This window comes from Sinohyriopsis cumingii, chromosome 12, assembly GCF_028554795.1.
Source record: "Sinohyriopsis cumingii isolate HCF-2022 chromosome 12, ASM2855479v2, whole genome shotgun sequence".
NCBI lineage: Eukaryota > Metazoa > Mollusca > Bivalvia > Unionida > Unionidae > Sinohyriopsis > Sinohyriopsis cumingii.
The window spans coordinates 22,519,080-22,535,806 of NC_142972.1; the positions used below are offsets into that span (position 1 = coordinate 22,519,080).

General features: G+C 35.6%; 1 protein-coding gene across 5 annotated transcripts in view; it reads left to right on the forward strand.

The window, feature by feature from the left end:
• Positions 1-16,727, forward strand: part of LOC149786093 (zinc finger MYM-type protein 4-like) — a 78,824-nt gene that overhangs the window by 25,930 nt on the left and 36,167 nt on the right. For all 5 annotated transcript variants that reach the window (XM_089976392.1, XM_089976394.1, XM_089976396.1 and 2 more), the window contains exons 10-12: positions 3,384-3,584; positions 7,318-8,374; positions 15,436-15,570. In XM_089976392.1, coding sequence (XP_089832518.1) covers positions 3,384-3,584; positions 7,318-8,374; positions 15,436-15,570 — 1,393 coding nt within the window. The remainder of the gene's footprint in view (positions 1-3,383; positions 3,585-7,317; positions 8,375-15,435; positions 15,571-16,727) is intronic.

Genomic DNA, 16,727 nt, shown 5'->3' on the forward strand with positions numbered 1-16,727 from the left:
ATCACTCAACCTGCATACATTTTTGAGACCAGATATGGTGATATATTTTTCCAATATATCCAGTCCCACCTTTAAACATAGAGAGTGCTCAACATCCAGACTTCCCTGTTCCAGCCCATGTGTCTGACTTGGAGACATTATATAACCAGCACTACCCAATACTCAATTCCTAGAAGTACTGTGGACTGGCACTGGTTAGGTCCATCGTGGGCCCCTCATTTGTCACAACCTGATACCAAGTATGGTGAAACAACATTCTTGGATGCTTGGTACCAGCCCCTGACCATTAGTGCTATACACAGTGAATGCTAAAAGATGACCATATCTCAGCATGACCCAAAGCCCAGTCTTGTTTGTGGCGTAAGTGGTGTATGTGCTAAACAGGACATCTCGATACACACTTACCATTGCCATAATTTTCAGCTGCTGGAAAAAGATGCCATTTATTTCATGTCTGCATTCCTTTAAGATCACCATAAAGTATTTTTACGTCATGGCTATTTTCTTCCGACCTTCTCTTTCATGGCTAGAAAGAAGAGGTCAAGAAACAAGAGGCTAAAGAGGCAAGCCTTAAACCATCCAGTGATTTGTAATCCAACCCTTTTTTCTAAGAAGAGATCAGAGAAATAAGAAGGCTTGCCCGTGTGTATGCTAGATGAGGAGACTGTTTTCCAAACCCCTTTCCCTTGACAAGAGATAGGTTTCCCAGGGTGACACTTCACATGAGGAGACAAGAATCATTTTTGTCCCAGTGTCTCTACCCAACAGCCTCTGTCTTTCAGGAAATGACACCATGCTTATGCTGCCTTTTTCAGACATCCTTGTGGGGAGAAGGCTTCAATATTTCACCACTACATGCGAGATGTTTTGCCCCAGTGACCCATAGATCATGCAAATTGCCTGGAAGGACTCTAGATGATGTCGGGCAGACATCCCATTGCAGGATGAACCAGGGGAAATGATTGTCTGCATAGACCCCAGTTCTACATACGGAGATGCCAACCCCCATTCAACCCTAGATCTTCTTTTGAAGCTGTGTCCATTTGGGTTGACCCCTTTGTAGACATAATTGTGTCCATTTGGGTTGGCCCCTTGTAGACATATTTGTGTCCATTTGGGTTGACCCCTTGTAGACATATTTGTGATGAGGTAGAACACAAATCTACCACCTTTGTCTTTCCAGTCCCAGTTTATAAAACATGGACATTGTGTGTTTTTGAACTGGAATGATCTTGATGCATTTAATTTTCCCATGCATTTGATTCCTGTCTTGAAAATCTTATCAAATCAGAGTGCCATCTAATCCTGACTGTACCTCTCGAGTGAAAATAAACCCCCATGGCTCATCAAGTCCCCAGAAGAAAAAAGTTCTTAGAACAAGTGTTTGATAGAATTATTCAAACAAGAATACCCACCACTTGGAAATTGAGACTTATATCCCTGTGGTGCAAGTTGAAACACATCTCTCTTTTTTAAAGGATCAGTACCACTGGTAACTAACTGCTCCTTTGATTTTTTGAATAGTTAGCTCTCATTAAAATCAAGAGTTATCATTCCACAATTTCAGGCATGTTTTTCACATCATGGAAAGAAGGAGATGGGGCAGAGCAAAGAAATCTTTGTGGACTTTCCCTTGTCACAAGATAGAGTTTTGGCTCATCTTAATTGAATCTTCCATAGGTTCTGATGTGGTTGAATGCTTTCATGCAAAACCTGCTGTGTAGTCATTCTAGGTACATTAATGAAGAATTTAGGCTACAACATAGATGTTTCCAACATTCATACAAATTTTGCTTGAATGGAATCTTTCATGTTTCTGATGTGGTTGAGTAGGGCACCTTTTAAGACACTTTCTTGAGCCTCTTTGACTCATCTTTTACACAAAACCTGCTTAATAGTTGTTTATGATGACCCCTGCTTTCTTTGCCAAGAATAGGCTTCTACTCATGAGAAATGAGTCCTTTGTTGTGGAACCTATCCTCGGACACTTCACCCCAGTGACATCTATAGGACACTTTTAGGGCTCATTAGTGGTACTTAAAGCAAACTTAACGCATCTTTGCTCCTTAGTCAGCAGCATCCAAACTGGGGGCAGGGCTGTTATCAGGGGAAGGCAATCCAGGCAACTGCAAAGGGTGTCGAGCTGGGGGTCATATTTATGCTGCATTTTTTCATGGACAGAGGTACCAAAGGGGACATTCACCTGGGGCACTGTTTTGCCTCGTACAAACTTGCAATTGTGCTGACTCAGGGATGGCGGTCATACATAACATTATCTAGTTTTTACTTCAGAGAGTTTTCATCCCATTCAGCACAACATGTTACCTTGCTGGTTCATTCAGCAAGTTTGCAATGACACAGGTTACTCAACCTCTTATGGATTTGTGGGAAACCATGTCTTTGTTTAAGATATGTGCTAATCCAAGTTTGTATCTCATGCTACTCAAAGCTGCTTCACATTAGTAGACTGGAGTCCAGGCCAAATCTGTGGCAATGGGATGTAACTCTCCTCAAATCTGTCATGGCTTTAAGAGAAGTCATTGAATCAGGGTACATGTATTATCATTAAAGTCATTGTTGAATCAGGTTATTATCATTTAAAACAAAGAACTTGTCATAAAGTTTTATCACCAAGCACAAATCATCAACAAAAAAATTCCTAAATGTCAGAAGTAGTTATGTAAATAATAACTGTTGTCTGCATTCATTTAAATGAGGTATGGCTTTAGTTTGAACAGCAGGAGACAATGATTTGTTTAGTGATTATTTATCTCACCTGTGTTCAAATTTTGTTTGGTCATTCCACTGTTTCCACCATTCTAGCATTTAAATTAAAACTTTTACGAGCAATTAAAAATAAATTTTGTCTACCTTAAATTAATTTTTTTTTGGGACACATTTACAGAGACAAATTTATGATTTATTGCTGATTTGATCATTAATTAGACACAAAGTCAATTAAGGATACATTACTTTTGTGATAATGGTTGACTGGCTGGTTAGTAAATGTAATGCTTCAATTCACCTCTTTGAAGAAGAAAGTTTAATAAAAGGAGTAAGGATTCAATTACAAAGCAAATATAACAATGGTAGCAAATTGTAGATTGTATTTTCTTCTTCTAAATTGTAAAAACTGGTTATAAATCAGAACAGTTCCACAGTGAGTATAGTCAAAAGTTATTTCTTTTGGGTAGATAGTGGTAATTAGTGCTGTCAAATTTCCTAGAATGACAGCATTATCTCAGCATCTTCAACAAGGTAAATATTTTGTGTTGTCATTTGAATTAGAGGTCTTGAAATTAATTACAAGTGTATCTTAACACTTTTAAATGGCAAGACTTGGAACCATGTCAATATTTGGTCTTTTTATTTTCCCACAATAGATTGGAAAGTGCAAATACAATATTGTTCGTAATGGAGACATCAAACACTTGTGTGATGACAATTGCTTTAAGAGATTCCGTAGCAACCCTACCACCTTCCTGAGGCCCACTGCAGATAACAGTAACTCAAAGGGAAGTACACCAAAAAATAGCACTACAACCAACAGTATTGCCAATCGAAACAACAGCATCTCTCAACAGGTATGTAAATAGAGGATTTCTCCTAGATGTAACAAGAGAATAAAGTTTAACATATTTTATTATTGGCATATTGTATATTGGCATATTGTATTGATATGTTGTATTATTCAAAGAGTTGCATGCAATAAATAAGTCTCCAAAAGACAAGACTGAAATTCTATTTAGATAATTTAATGTTTTTCATTGACATTGCTAACTGACATCTTCAAACATGTTGCAGCGCGACTCCACTTAATTTATAACAGCATTAATGATATGTGATTAAAATTTATGTTGTTTATAAAAATTAAAATTTACTTACTGTGAGGCAATATATTAACAAATTATGTAGATAAGTATTTAGTTTTCTTTAAATAAAGAATTGCTTGCATTCATTTGATATTTTGTCAGTTTAAAAGTAATTAGTACCTATAAGTAATTATGATTCCTTGTTTGTAAAGTGGTGCAAATTTCTATATAATTTACTCCTGACAGACATTCTAACCTAAAGAGGTAAAAGTATAAATTCAGGGTTCATGAAAAAATTCTGCGAAAATAAACTGGTTATGGAAGGTAATGGAAAAGTCATGGAAACAGATTTTGTGATGGAAAGTAATGGAAAAAGCATGGAAAATTGCCAGATAGTGAAAATTTCCTTTTACTTTCTTGTCAGTTTGTGCTGTTAAAGTGGGTGGATCAGGTGGCTTTAAGTAATGGACATAGCTTCGAATATGGTCAAATATATCCCTTTAAATGTCAGTTTGAAATGTTAAAGTGGGCAGATCAGGTGGCTATAAGTAATGGAAAAAGCTTGGAATATGGTCAAATATATCCCTTTACATGTCAGTTTGAAACGTTAAAGTGGGCAGATCAGGTTTGTGATAAGTAATGGAAAAAGCTTGGAATATGGTCAAACATATCCCTTGACATGTCATTTTGAAATGTTCAAGTGGGTAGATCAGGTGGCTATAAGTAATGGAAAAAGTTTGGAATATGGTCAATAATATCCCTTTAAACGTCAGTTTGAAGTGTTAAAGTGGGCACATCATGTGGCTATAAGTAATGGAAAAAGCTTGGAATATGGTCAAATATATCCCTTTATATGTCAGTTTGAAGTGTTAAAGTGGGTGTACCAGGTGGCAATAGGTAATGGAAAAAGCTTGGAAAATGGTAAAATATATCCCTTTAAATGTCAGTTTGAAGTGTTAAAGTGGGCACATCATGTGGCTATAAGTAATGGAAAAAGCTTGGAATATGGTCAAATATATCCCTTTACATGTCAGTTTGAAGTGTTAAAGTGGGCACATCATGTGGCTATTAGTAATGGGAAAAGCTTGGAAAATGGTCAGATATATCCCTTTAAATGTCAGTTTGAAATGTTAAAGTGGGTGGATCAGGTGGCTATAAGTAATGGAAAAAGCTTGGAATATGGTCAATAATATCCCTTTAAATGTCAGTTTGAAGTGTTAAAGTGGGCAGATCATGTGGCTATAAGTAATGGAAAAAGCTTGGAATATGGTCAAATATATCCCTTTACATGTCAGTTTGAAGTGTTAAAGTGGGCACATCATGTGGCTATTAGTAATGGGAAAAGCTTGGAAAATGGTCAAATATATCCCTTTAAATGTCAGTTTGAAATGTTAAAGTGGGTGGATCAGGTGGCTATAAGTAATGGAAAAAGCTTGGAATATGGTCAAATATATCCCTTTACATGTCAGTTTGAAGTGTTAAAGTGGGCACATCATGTGGCTATTAGTAATGGGAAAAGCTTGGAAAATGGTCAAATATATCCCTTTAAATGTCAGTTTGAAATGTTAAAGTGGGTGGATCAGGTGGCTATAAGTAATGGAAAAAGCTTGGAATATGGTCAATAATATCCCTTTAAATGTCAGTTTGAAGTGTTAAAGTGGGCAGATCATGTGGCTATAAGTAATGGAAAAAGCTTGGAATATGGTCAGACATATCCCTTGACATGTGAGTTTGAAATTTAAAGTGGACAGATCAGGTTTGTGATAAGTAATGGAAAAAGCTTGGAATATGATCAAATATATCCCTTTAAATGTCAGTTTGAAATGTTAAAGTGGGCACATCATGTGGCTATTAGTAATGGGAAAAGCTTGGAAAATGGTCAAATATATCCCTTTACATGTCAGTTTGAAGTGTTAAAGTGGGTGGAACAGGTGGCTATAAGTAATGAAAAAAGCTTGGAATATGGTCAAATATATCCCTTTACATGTCAGTTTGAAGTGTTAAAGTGGGTGTACCAGGTGGCAATAGGTAATGGAAAAAGCTTGGAAAATGGTAAAATATATCCCTTTAAATGTCAGTTTGAAATGTTAAAGTGGGTAAATCAGGTGGCTTTAAGTAATGGAAGAAGCTTGGAATATGGTCAAATATATCCCTTTAAATGTCAGTTTGAAATGTTAAAGTGGGTGGATCAGGTGGCTATAAGTAATGGAAAAAGCTTGGAATATGGTCAAATATATCCCTTTACATGTCAGTTTGAAGTGTTAAAGTGGGTGTACCAGGTGGCAATAGGTAATGGAAAAAGCTTGGAATATGGTCAAATATATCCCTTTACATGTCAGTTTGAAGTGTTAAAGTGGGTGTACCAGGTGTCTATAGGTAATGGAAAAAGCTTGAAAAATGGTCAAATATATCCCTTTAAATGTCAGTTTGAAATGTTAAAGTAGGTAGATCAGGTGGCTATAAGTAATGGAAAAAGCTTGGAAAATGGTCAAATATATCCCTTTAAATGTCAGTTTGAAATGTTAAAGTGGGTGGACCAGGTGGCTATAAGTAATGGAAAAAGCTTGGAATATGGTCAAATATATCCCTTTAAATGTCAGTTTGAAGTGTTAAAGTAGGTGTACCAGGTGGCAATAGGTAATGGAAAAAGCTTGGAAAATGGTAAAATATATCCATTTACATGTCAGTTTGAAGTGTTAAAGTGGGTGTACCAGGTGGCTATAGGTAATGGAAAAAGCTTGAAAAATGGTCAAATATATCCCTTTAAATGTCAGTTTGAAATGTTAAAGTGGGTGTACCAGGTGGATCTATGTATTCTTGTGTTGATCCAGCTTTATATGTTAATCAATATTATTATTTTCTTTGTACAGATCCAACTTTTCAGCATAGATTTTAGTCAAGGAAAATCAGAAATTTGTCACATTAGTTATGTAACAGTCATGGTAAAAATCATATGTAGGAATCCTGAAACCGGTCACACTCCTATGTTATATGACAGCTGAGGTATGATATTTGAAATATGATAACTCTATTCATTGCAGGAAGACCTTGAGAATCATAAATTTAATTGAATAGAAAATTTAGAAAAAACTGTGATAACCCTCTGTATTTGAAGTCAAATTAATGATGCCTTTGTCACATGCAGTTCATAGGATGTCATAGCTGTAAAGTCAAATCAGTGTAACCAAGTGGAATTTGACTTCATTATTTTGACCAAGTGGATTGACTTCATTATTTTGACCAAGTGGATTGACTTCATTATTTTGACCAAGTGGATTGACTTCATTATTTTGACCAAGCAGCATTTGACTTCTTTAATTTGCATCAGAGACAGATTAGCTTGGTCAGATAGTAACTCGAGTTAAAATGGTACTTGTCAAATGGTTAATAATGATGATGCAAACTCAGGGTGAATTCAGGATTCACCTTATATGCATCATATAATCAATAAAGATTTCTGTGATAATTATTCCATAACTAAGGCTATTTTTTTCTTCTGTTTTAGCAAGTATACAAGACGTGCTCAGTGTGTCAGTTGATGAACATAAGGACAACCAAGCCATTTCTAAACTGGCAGGGAATGGATTTCTGTGGAGAAGAATGCCTGGCTAAGTTCCAGGGTGGTCTGAATGCTGCATGTTCATACTGTGCATCACAGATCCCACCCGCAAACAAAGCCAAATTTTGCTGGCGTGTTGGCAATGATGTGAAACAGTTCTGTAGCTCACCGTGTTACTCAGAGTTTGTGAAGCGCTTGAAACTATGTGCCTTTTGTAACAAGGATTTGTCCTCTTCTCCAGATTCTTTCATGGCACCTGTTGGTACACAGGGTACTTTTAAAGATTTCTGCTCCCAGGTCTGTCTGAAGAAGTTTGAGGAGAAAAACAACAAGGAGGTAGAGCTTGTTGGTATGGAGAAAGGACCCAGAGGAGCCCCACAGGGGAATTTTACCTGTGCTGTATGTAGCAAACTTGGACCTGTTAAACATGAATTGAAACTGGAGGGAAAGTTGAATCGACTGTGTAGTGATCCATGTTTTTCTGCTTTCCAGTATGCTAATAAACTGACAATGAACACTTGTGACAACTGTGGTGTTTATTGCTACAATGAGGGTATGCAGCCACAGTATATTCAGTTTGAAGGGCAGCAGAAAAAATTCTGCAGTTTCATGTGTGTCAACACGTTTCGTACGTTAAATAAAAAGACTGTACAGTGTGCCTGGTGTTCAGCTAGGAAGAGTAATTTTGACATGATTGAACGAGTTGATGCCAACAACAAATATCAGTTATTCTGCTCGCTAAATTGCTTGTCTCTGTATCGTGTGAATCTGCAGGCAACTTCTAACCAGGCAGTAACATGTGATCAGTGCCGAAAATTTGTTCCGGCCCAGTACCACCTGACAATGAGTGATGCCTCAGTGAGGAATTTCTGCTCCTACAGCTGTGTAATGGCATTCCAAGCACAGTTCACACAACCAGCTACAGCAAACAAGCAGACCACACATCCTGTATCCGCCCAACAGCAGATCAACACTAGATCAGCAAACAGACCTGTCACACGAGGTATACTCATTAACAAATGTACCCCTACTTAAAATTCCCCATCTTGCCTGAGGCCACTTCTGATTAAAGGCCACCATAACATAGTCTGTCATATTTTGTTTCCAGCACAAGAAGCCAACTCTTTTATCAGGCCACCATTTCATAACTGAAGGGCTAGCTTTATAAAGGAAGTGGACGTTACAGTTTTCAACTTATGAGCTTCATCCTAAATAAGACATCACAAATTTAATTCCAGTGATATTTTGTGGTATTTGGGAATGAGGCTTGGCCCATCATTTTGAGAAAGGAGTGACTGGCCATTGATGTCTCCAGGCCTGTTTTAGGAGGACATTGCACCAAGTCCTCCCTTGGTGACACTCAGATCTCTTTGGGGACCGTCCTGTCTTAAATCTCAAGCGGTTTAATATGTGTCATGTGGTAATTTTCAGCATGTGTATATTTTGGCCTCAACTTGTCATAATTAACCTCAGTTTTTCACTTGAAGTGCCAGGGTTCAAAATTGATGATAGTAAGCTATCATTTTGCCTGTTACAATTATCATATAGTCATGGCTCATAACAAATGAACTAGAAGTTTTGAACCAGTGATATTTTGGAAGTATGTTTAAATTTTTGTTTTAGAATATGAAGTATCAGGCCCAGAATTAAACATAAATTTCTTTGTAGCCACAAGGACTAACAGCTTGAGTAATTACTTATCCTGCTGTAACTTAACTAGTCATTCTTTGCTAGCTGAATGGTGACAACAGAAGCTTGACTACCCATTGGTCTATTGAAAAACACTAGGCCAACAGGAAATTGCAGGCCTTTGGCCCTTGGATAACTGCTAATTTCGAGCCCTAAATATGCTATTGGATATTGAAACTGTCCTGAATTTTGCTACTTGAAAATATTGCAAATATAAAAATTTGGTTAGTCATGGATTTACAAATGTTATCAAATTCAGCTTGCCCAAGGCACCATTAAGTATAGTTATAAAAAATATATATGTAAATAATACATGTAGATAGCTATGTGGACGAGAAAGGTTTTAGAATTGTTAGAAGCACAAGCAAAGACATGTATATAGACATTTAAATGAATAGGTAGAAAACGGTTTTATTTTTACATAAGAGAGAGAAATGTTATGTTAAAAGACCTTTGAATGGAAAAATTAAACAGCCAGTTACAGTATAGTAGAGAGGATACTCATTAATCCGTGATGATTGGAACTTTCTTGCAGCTTTTCAGCATCATATTGTTTTTTTTTTGTTTTTAAATAGGTTGATTATCACTAGAAACTTCTGGTGATTTTGGTTTCTTTTTTTTGTTGCCATGACATAGCGTATTCCCCATGGACTACATCAGTAAAGATAAAAGCTAATCTGTTTGTATTTATACTACCTCCATAATGATAAAAGCTAGTCTGTTTGTATTAATACTACATCAATAATGATACAAACTGGTCTGTTTGTATTAATACTACATCAATAATGATACAAACTGGTCTGTTTGTATTAATACTACATCAATAATGATACAAACTGGTCTGTTTGTATTAATACTACATCAATAATGATACAAACTGGTCTGTTTGTATTAATACTACATCAATAATGATAAAAGCTAGTCTGTTTGTATTTATACTACATCAATAATGATAAACACTGGTCTGTTTATGTTTATACTACATCAATAATGATAAACGCTGGTCTGTTTATGTTTGTACTACATCAATAATGATAAATGCTGGTCTGTTTATGTTTATACTACATCAATAATGATACAAACTGGTCTGTTTGTATTTATACTACATCAAAAATGATAAAAGCTAGTCTGTTTGTATTTATACTACATCAGTAATGATAAATGCTGGTCTGTTTATATTTATACTACATCAGTAATGATACAAGCTGGTCTGTTTGTATTAATACTACATCAATAATGATAAAAGCTAGTCTGTATTTATACTACATCAATAATGATAAACGCTGGTCTGTTTATATTTATACTACATCAATAATGATACAAACTGGTCTGTTTGTATTTATACTACATCAATAATGATAAAAGCTAATCTGTTTGTATTTATACTACATCAGTACATCAAATCCATGACTTGATGTACATACAAGCTGGTCTGTTTGTATTAATACTACATCAGTAATGATAAAAGCTAGTCTGTTTGTATTTATACTACATCAGTAATGATAAAAGCTAGTCTGTTTGTATTTATACTACATCAGTACATCAAATCCATGACTTGATGTACATACAAGCTGGTCTGTTTGTATTAATACTACATCAGTAATGATAAAAGCTGGTCTGTTTGTATTTATACTACATCAATAATGATAAAAGCTAGTCTGTTTGTATTTATACTACATCAGTAATGATAAACGCTGGTCTGTTTATATTTATACTACATCAGTAATGATACAAGCTGGTCTGTTTATATTTATACTACATCAGTACATCAAATCCATGACTTGATGTACATACAAGCTGGTCTGTTTGTATTAATACTACATCAATCATGATAAAAGCTAGTCCATTCATATTTATACTACATCAATAATTATAAAAGCTCATTTGTTTGTATTTATACACACAAACTGTTTGCCACACGGTAAGTATGAATGTCTTCTATAGTTATCACATAAACAACCGAACATAAAAGCCACATGTGGGTGCCACATTTTCATTATTTCAGTCCCACTTTAAATGACATCCACCTGGTGATTAGTCATTACAGTTGAGTGCCTCTTATTTCCAAACACACCTATCAAATAAATATCCCAAGTTAAATTGTTGACAGTTTGCACCTACTTACCTTCAGACTGGTGACATGCATCACAAAAATCTTTGATGAGGAGATTGTTCAAGATAAGCAAAGCTCAGAAACTTTCTGAAGCTATTTTAGGACGTGAAAATTCTTTGAATCCTGGATACGTACCGATATTATGATTAAAATGTAACTGATAAGTAAAAATATATATTTATTGCTTATTTGTCTAATCTTTCTTTAAATAGTAAATATTTACATATCACACCTGTGTAAGCAAATGCAAGACTGATCTTGACATTGACTACAAGATGGAAATGACTTTCAATAGATCAAGACCTGTGATCAGTTATGTAATAGAAGGATGAAGTACATATAAACACTAAATAAAGTTGCTGATATATGTTACTGTGGCAAGAGTGTTGGTATAAAACTTGCAGAACTGAATGCATTACAAATGGATCACACACACCCTCTGTTCTGTCTCTCATTTTTTAGACAGAAGGCAGGTTTGGAAACTTGAACTTGCCAAAAGCTGAATTTGTACTTGCTATAGGGGTTGGGCAGGTGGATATGTAAATCATTGTTAGTGCTGAAAAAAGTTTATTTTGAGCCCTTATTGCAGATATTATCAAAAATGCTTTATGCAGTGCATAATAATGTACTGTAGTGCAGAGACAGAGCCCTCAGAAGGGACTTTATCACTCTTGAAATGCTCAGACTGGTAACCCAGCACCATGCCCTGACTAGTGGTCTGGGCACTACACTGGAATAGCTAAAACGAGAATTCTGGGTGTCATGACTAAAAAAAATTCTCAAGGGAACTTGGTTCTTTATCTATCCCTGAAGACCTTTAGAAATTTCTGAATTGGTTAATCCATGACTTGATGTAAGCTTTATGAATTAGAGTTGTTAAAGCAGACAGCTATCAATAATATCTTGCCTTTGATCCTTTGTTTTCAGAAACAGATTCCTCTGGATGTACATGTTTTGTTTTAAAAAAAGTAATTTAATATCATTAATATATTAACTGTCACTTTTGTTTAGTTTGAACCTCTCTGTAATGGAAAACCTTTGTCCATGCTAGATGTACCATACTACAGTTCTAGAATTCTTAGAACATGTTTATCAACTCAGTCTTACTCCATGTCATGGGGCCATGGGCAATGGCACTTCCTCATTTTTTTATCAGGCGACATCTTAAGGTCTGGAAACAATACTCTGTCAAAGAACCTACTGTAATGCTTACTCCATGTGGGTTCAACAGTTAGTTGTAGAAATATGTAAAATTTCTCATAGTTGGTTAAATTAACCATCATATATCTTCACTTTGAGTGTTGTATGGGGGTTTATGTTTAAATTTCATTATAGTTAATTAGTGCCGTATACATTAATAACATCTGTTTGATCTCCTTTGCAACTTTCAAAGATAATTTTGCATTCCTCTGTTCATTATTTAATGTTGTCACATCAATACATTTCATAGATAATGTTTTCTTGGTTTACAGTTCATTTAGTAGGCAAACAAAATTCGAGGTTTTTCAGTTTTGATATGGATGACACGAAGTTATTATACACCATTACTTGATTTTGTTCAAAACTTTTTTTGTTTCAGAAAATTCTTTTTAGAAAGTATGGGCATAAGAGGCCTCATGGGACACTCATACAACATGTCACTTTGATACTCATGGGATACTCATACAACATGTCACTTTGATACTCATGGGACACTCATACAACATGTCACTTTGATACAAACTGTATACGAGTGGATGGATGTCACCATTTTGTTGTCTTTTGCCTGATAATACCTGGGACATAGCAGAAAGACTTTCTGATATGACCATATAGTCTTAAACTGAGCAACAGAAAGAAAAATTCAACAAATTTCTAGTTGTAGAAATATGTAAAATTTCTCATAGTTGGTTAAATTAACCATCATTCCCTCGAATACAAAGTGAAATTCCCTCGAATACAAAGTGAAAATTTAAAAAGAACTAACACTATTGTGAATTAAATCTCAAACAGTTCCAAAAGTTCAATCACAAGTCCAAATATATGAAGTTCCAATTGAATTCCAGTGTTATTTCATATAAATTCAGATATTGAATGTGTTGTTGTGCCTGTAGTCTTGAACATGCAGATGTGCCTTTGATCTGGAGTGTGGCGATGTACTATTTTGTTGTGTCACAATAATATAATCCAAAATGTTCTTGTCTGAATTCACTATAATTTCAAATCAGTGTTTCAGTCCAAGAATATTATTGAGCACTTTGTAATTCCAGTGAATAATATTATGAATGAATAAATCCACCCAACTACAAGTAGGTGCATTCCTCTTTCATTAATATATAAGTAGTTGCTTGATATGTCCTCTTTTAAGAGGCATCACAAAAGATTGGGGAGTCTTTTCTATAGTAAAGTGAGGGTTTAATTCACAGTTCACATAATTCCTTCCTCTCTCAAGGACACACATCTTCTTCAATCAGTCAAGTTTAATCAAAGGAAGAGGTTCACACCTTTCATCAGAAGGGTGCAGTAGAGCGGGTTAAAAACATCCAGTCACCAGCATTTTACTTCATTATCTTTCTTGTACCTAAAACAAGTGGGACACTGAGGTTGTTTATAGACTTATGCGAGAGGAAACCTTTTGGATGGAACCTGCAGCATTAATTTAGAACATGATCAGACCAGTAATGCATTTGAATTCCAGGCCTCACCATTTGGTTGAGCCTCTGTGACCAGGGTCTTTCATCAGAGTTATGGGTGTAGTAGCTGTGCATTCTGGGAATTCTGCTTATCCAGTACTTAAGTAATTGGCTGCTGGACAAAGTAGCGAACAGTTTCTATTACATTATATCATGTGGCCGAGTGGTCTAAAGCGCTCACCGTTATGGATCACTGATATCTCACCTCTGTCTGTGTGGGTTCGAGTCTCGGGTTTGGCCAATGTGGGTATGTGAGAAAGCTTGCCAGTACCTTCTCATGGGTCAGTGGTTCTTTCCGGGGTTTTTCGCGGTTCTTCCTCCACCATTAATATTGGCCGCCATGCATAGCCTATCTTGTGCTGAAAAATGGCATTAAACCCCACAACAACAACAACAACAACAAAATTATATCACCCGCTGTTGGTCTGTTGTGACTTAGGATTTCTTCTCAACCTAGGATAGTCAGATCTCATCTCTTAGGATTTTGTTTACATGGCAATAAATTGCCTTGTCTTTTGGGGCCAGTTTCATATTTCCCCAGAAGGGATGAACATAATCCTATAATTCTTAATAAGGTTACATTCCAAGGCTTCATTGTCAGCTTGCTTTTATCCCTTCCTTCTGCACGGCAGACCTGGTTTCCCTAGGGAGACGTCATTTACAGTCTTTTTCAGTTTCTGCTGTTGACAGTCTGCAAACCATAAGGATTCTTGGGTCAACTTTTCAGTGCCACCACAGGTACATAAACAGCCATGAAATATAGATCATCTGCATATCTCCAAACCTCACTTCTATATGTACACTGATGCATCTGATTCAGGATGGAGAGCTCATTTAGAGCTAGGAGTATGACTCCAAGGCCATTGGTCTCAGGAAGAGACTCTCCTTCACTGATACAAGAAGTGTAGGAAAAGCCCTTCTCTCACCTGACTCCAGTGTCCTTAGCATATGGGTCTATAATGTTGAGTAAGACTGTGCTGATAAACAGATTCTATGAATTCTAGAACAGGAGGGTGGTGTATCTAGCACAGACGGGTTTTCCGGTGCATAAAGGGTAAAGCTAAATAATAATAACAGGTAAGTATTACATAATTAAAATTAGTTGTACCTATCTCCTTGAACATTTTCATGAACATAAAGAATGTTCATGTTCAAAAAGTGAAGTAGATAAAGTGAAAAATATAGATGAAACCAAATGATAGTAATAAATATTTTGTCAGTTGTTGTTACTAGAATCAGATTGTATTAATTTTCCTGATGATTACTCACTAATGGACTCCCTCTTTTCTCACCTGGACCACCAGTTTCCTTTCAGAATCTTCAATATCTATAGACTGAGAGTCCAGGAATAATTCTGTTGTCCAAAATCATGTAGAGAGCTCTGAGAAACTAACCATTAGAATTTATATGTGCGAAAGATGGTAAGGAACGACAGTGAGTGACTTTAGCAGAAAACATTTATGCCACAGAAAAGTAACGTGAGAAATCAGTGAATGCTTCTCTTGAAAAGTTAACATTTTACTCCAAAGATGTTCAAGAGCTTATTTTTCTTACATTTCTGTACCATAATTTCTGCCTTTGTTCCCCCAGGAGTGACCCAGCAGAAGCAGCAACAGCAGCAGAAGCCAGGACCAGCCTCAAAAACTATTAATAGGCCAACCCAGCAGCAACAATCTGCATCATTCCCCATCATTTCTAATGTTGTCTCGCTGGCTCCACAACAAGGTATCTTTCACAAGTTTTCTTGATAATTGTGTGCAAAAGTTTACTTTTCTTAGATGCAGTGCATCAGTCACATATGATGTTATATTTAATGAAAGTAATCAGACATTTGTATGAAAAGTCAAGCAACCACAATGCTTTTGATTTAGATTTCCAAAACTGAATGTAAATTTTTTTACGATTTCCTTTTTACTGTTAAAATTTTGAAAAATTAGAAAAATTAAAATATGTGTATAACGGCTTCCAGTCAGTGAAGCCTTTCAGTGTCCTTATGCAAAATGTGGGGATTGGAGTTACTTTGCCAGGGACATTGCTAAACAAACACATAAACATGCAGACACTGACTTGATATGAACTTGATCTTGACAATCAGCATGGTCATAAAAACAATGGACATTTGATCCAATGGAGGGACATTTGGCCAGATAAAGCATTTGAACACTAAAATCTCTTAACAAATCTTTTTTTTTCCCCTCAGAAAAAGGGATGAATGAAATTGATGACAGTTTTGAAAAATTCTTTATGAAGAGTTTCATGGTGAAAATATGACAGAAAGAAGAGAAATGTTTTTTTATTAAGGATAATGTATCATTTACAAAGTTATTATGATATGGGTGGCATGGAAATTCTAGCTTTTTCTTGAAGAATACCAATGGCTGTCTTGGCTGAAATCAGTTTTTTTTTCCTCATAGACCTTACTGTAATGTACATACATATTGCTATTATTGTTTCCTAACTGTAATGTACATACATATTGCTATTATTGTTTTCCTGACTGTAATGTACATACATATTACTATTATTGTTTTCCTAACTGTAATGTACATACATATTGCTATTATTGTTTTCCTAACTGTAATGTACATACATACTGCTATTATTGTTTTCCTGACTGTAATGTACATACATATTGCTATTATTGTTTTCCTGAATGTAATGTACATACATATTGCTATTATTGTTTTCCTGAATGTAATGTACATACATATTGCTATTATTGTTTTCCTGACTGTAACGTACATACATATTGCTATTATATTTTTCTAGACCTTACTATTAGGTAAATAAATACTGTTCTCTTTTTTTTCTCTCATAACCCTTGACCAACAAGAAATATTAAAAAATAATAACAGTTGGCAGAGAACAACTTTGTTCTATCT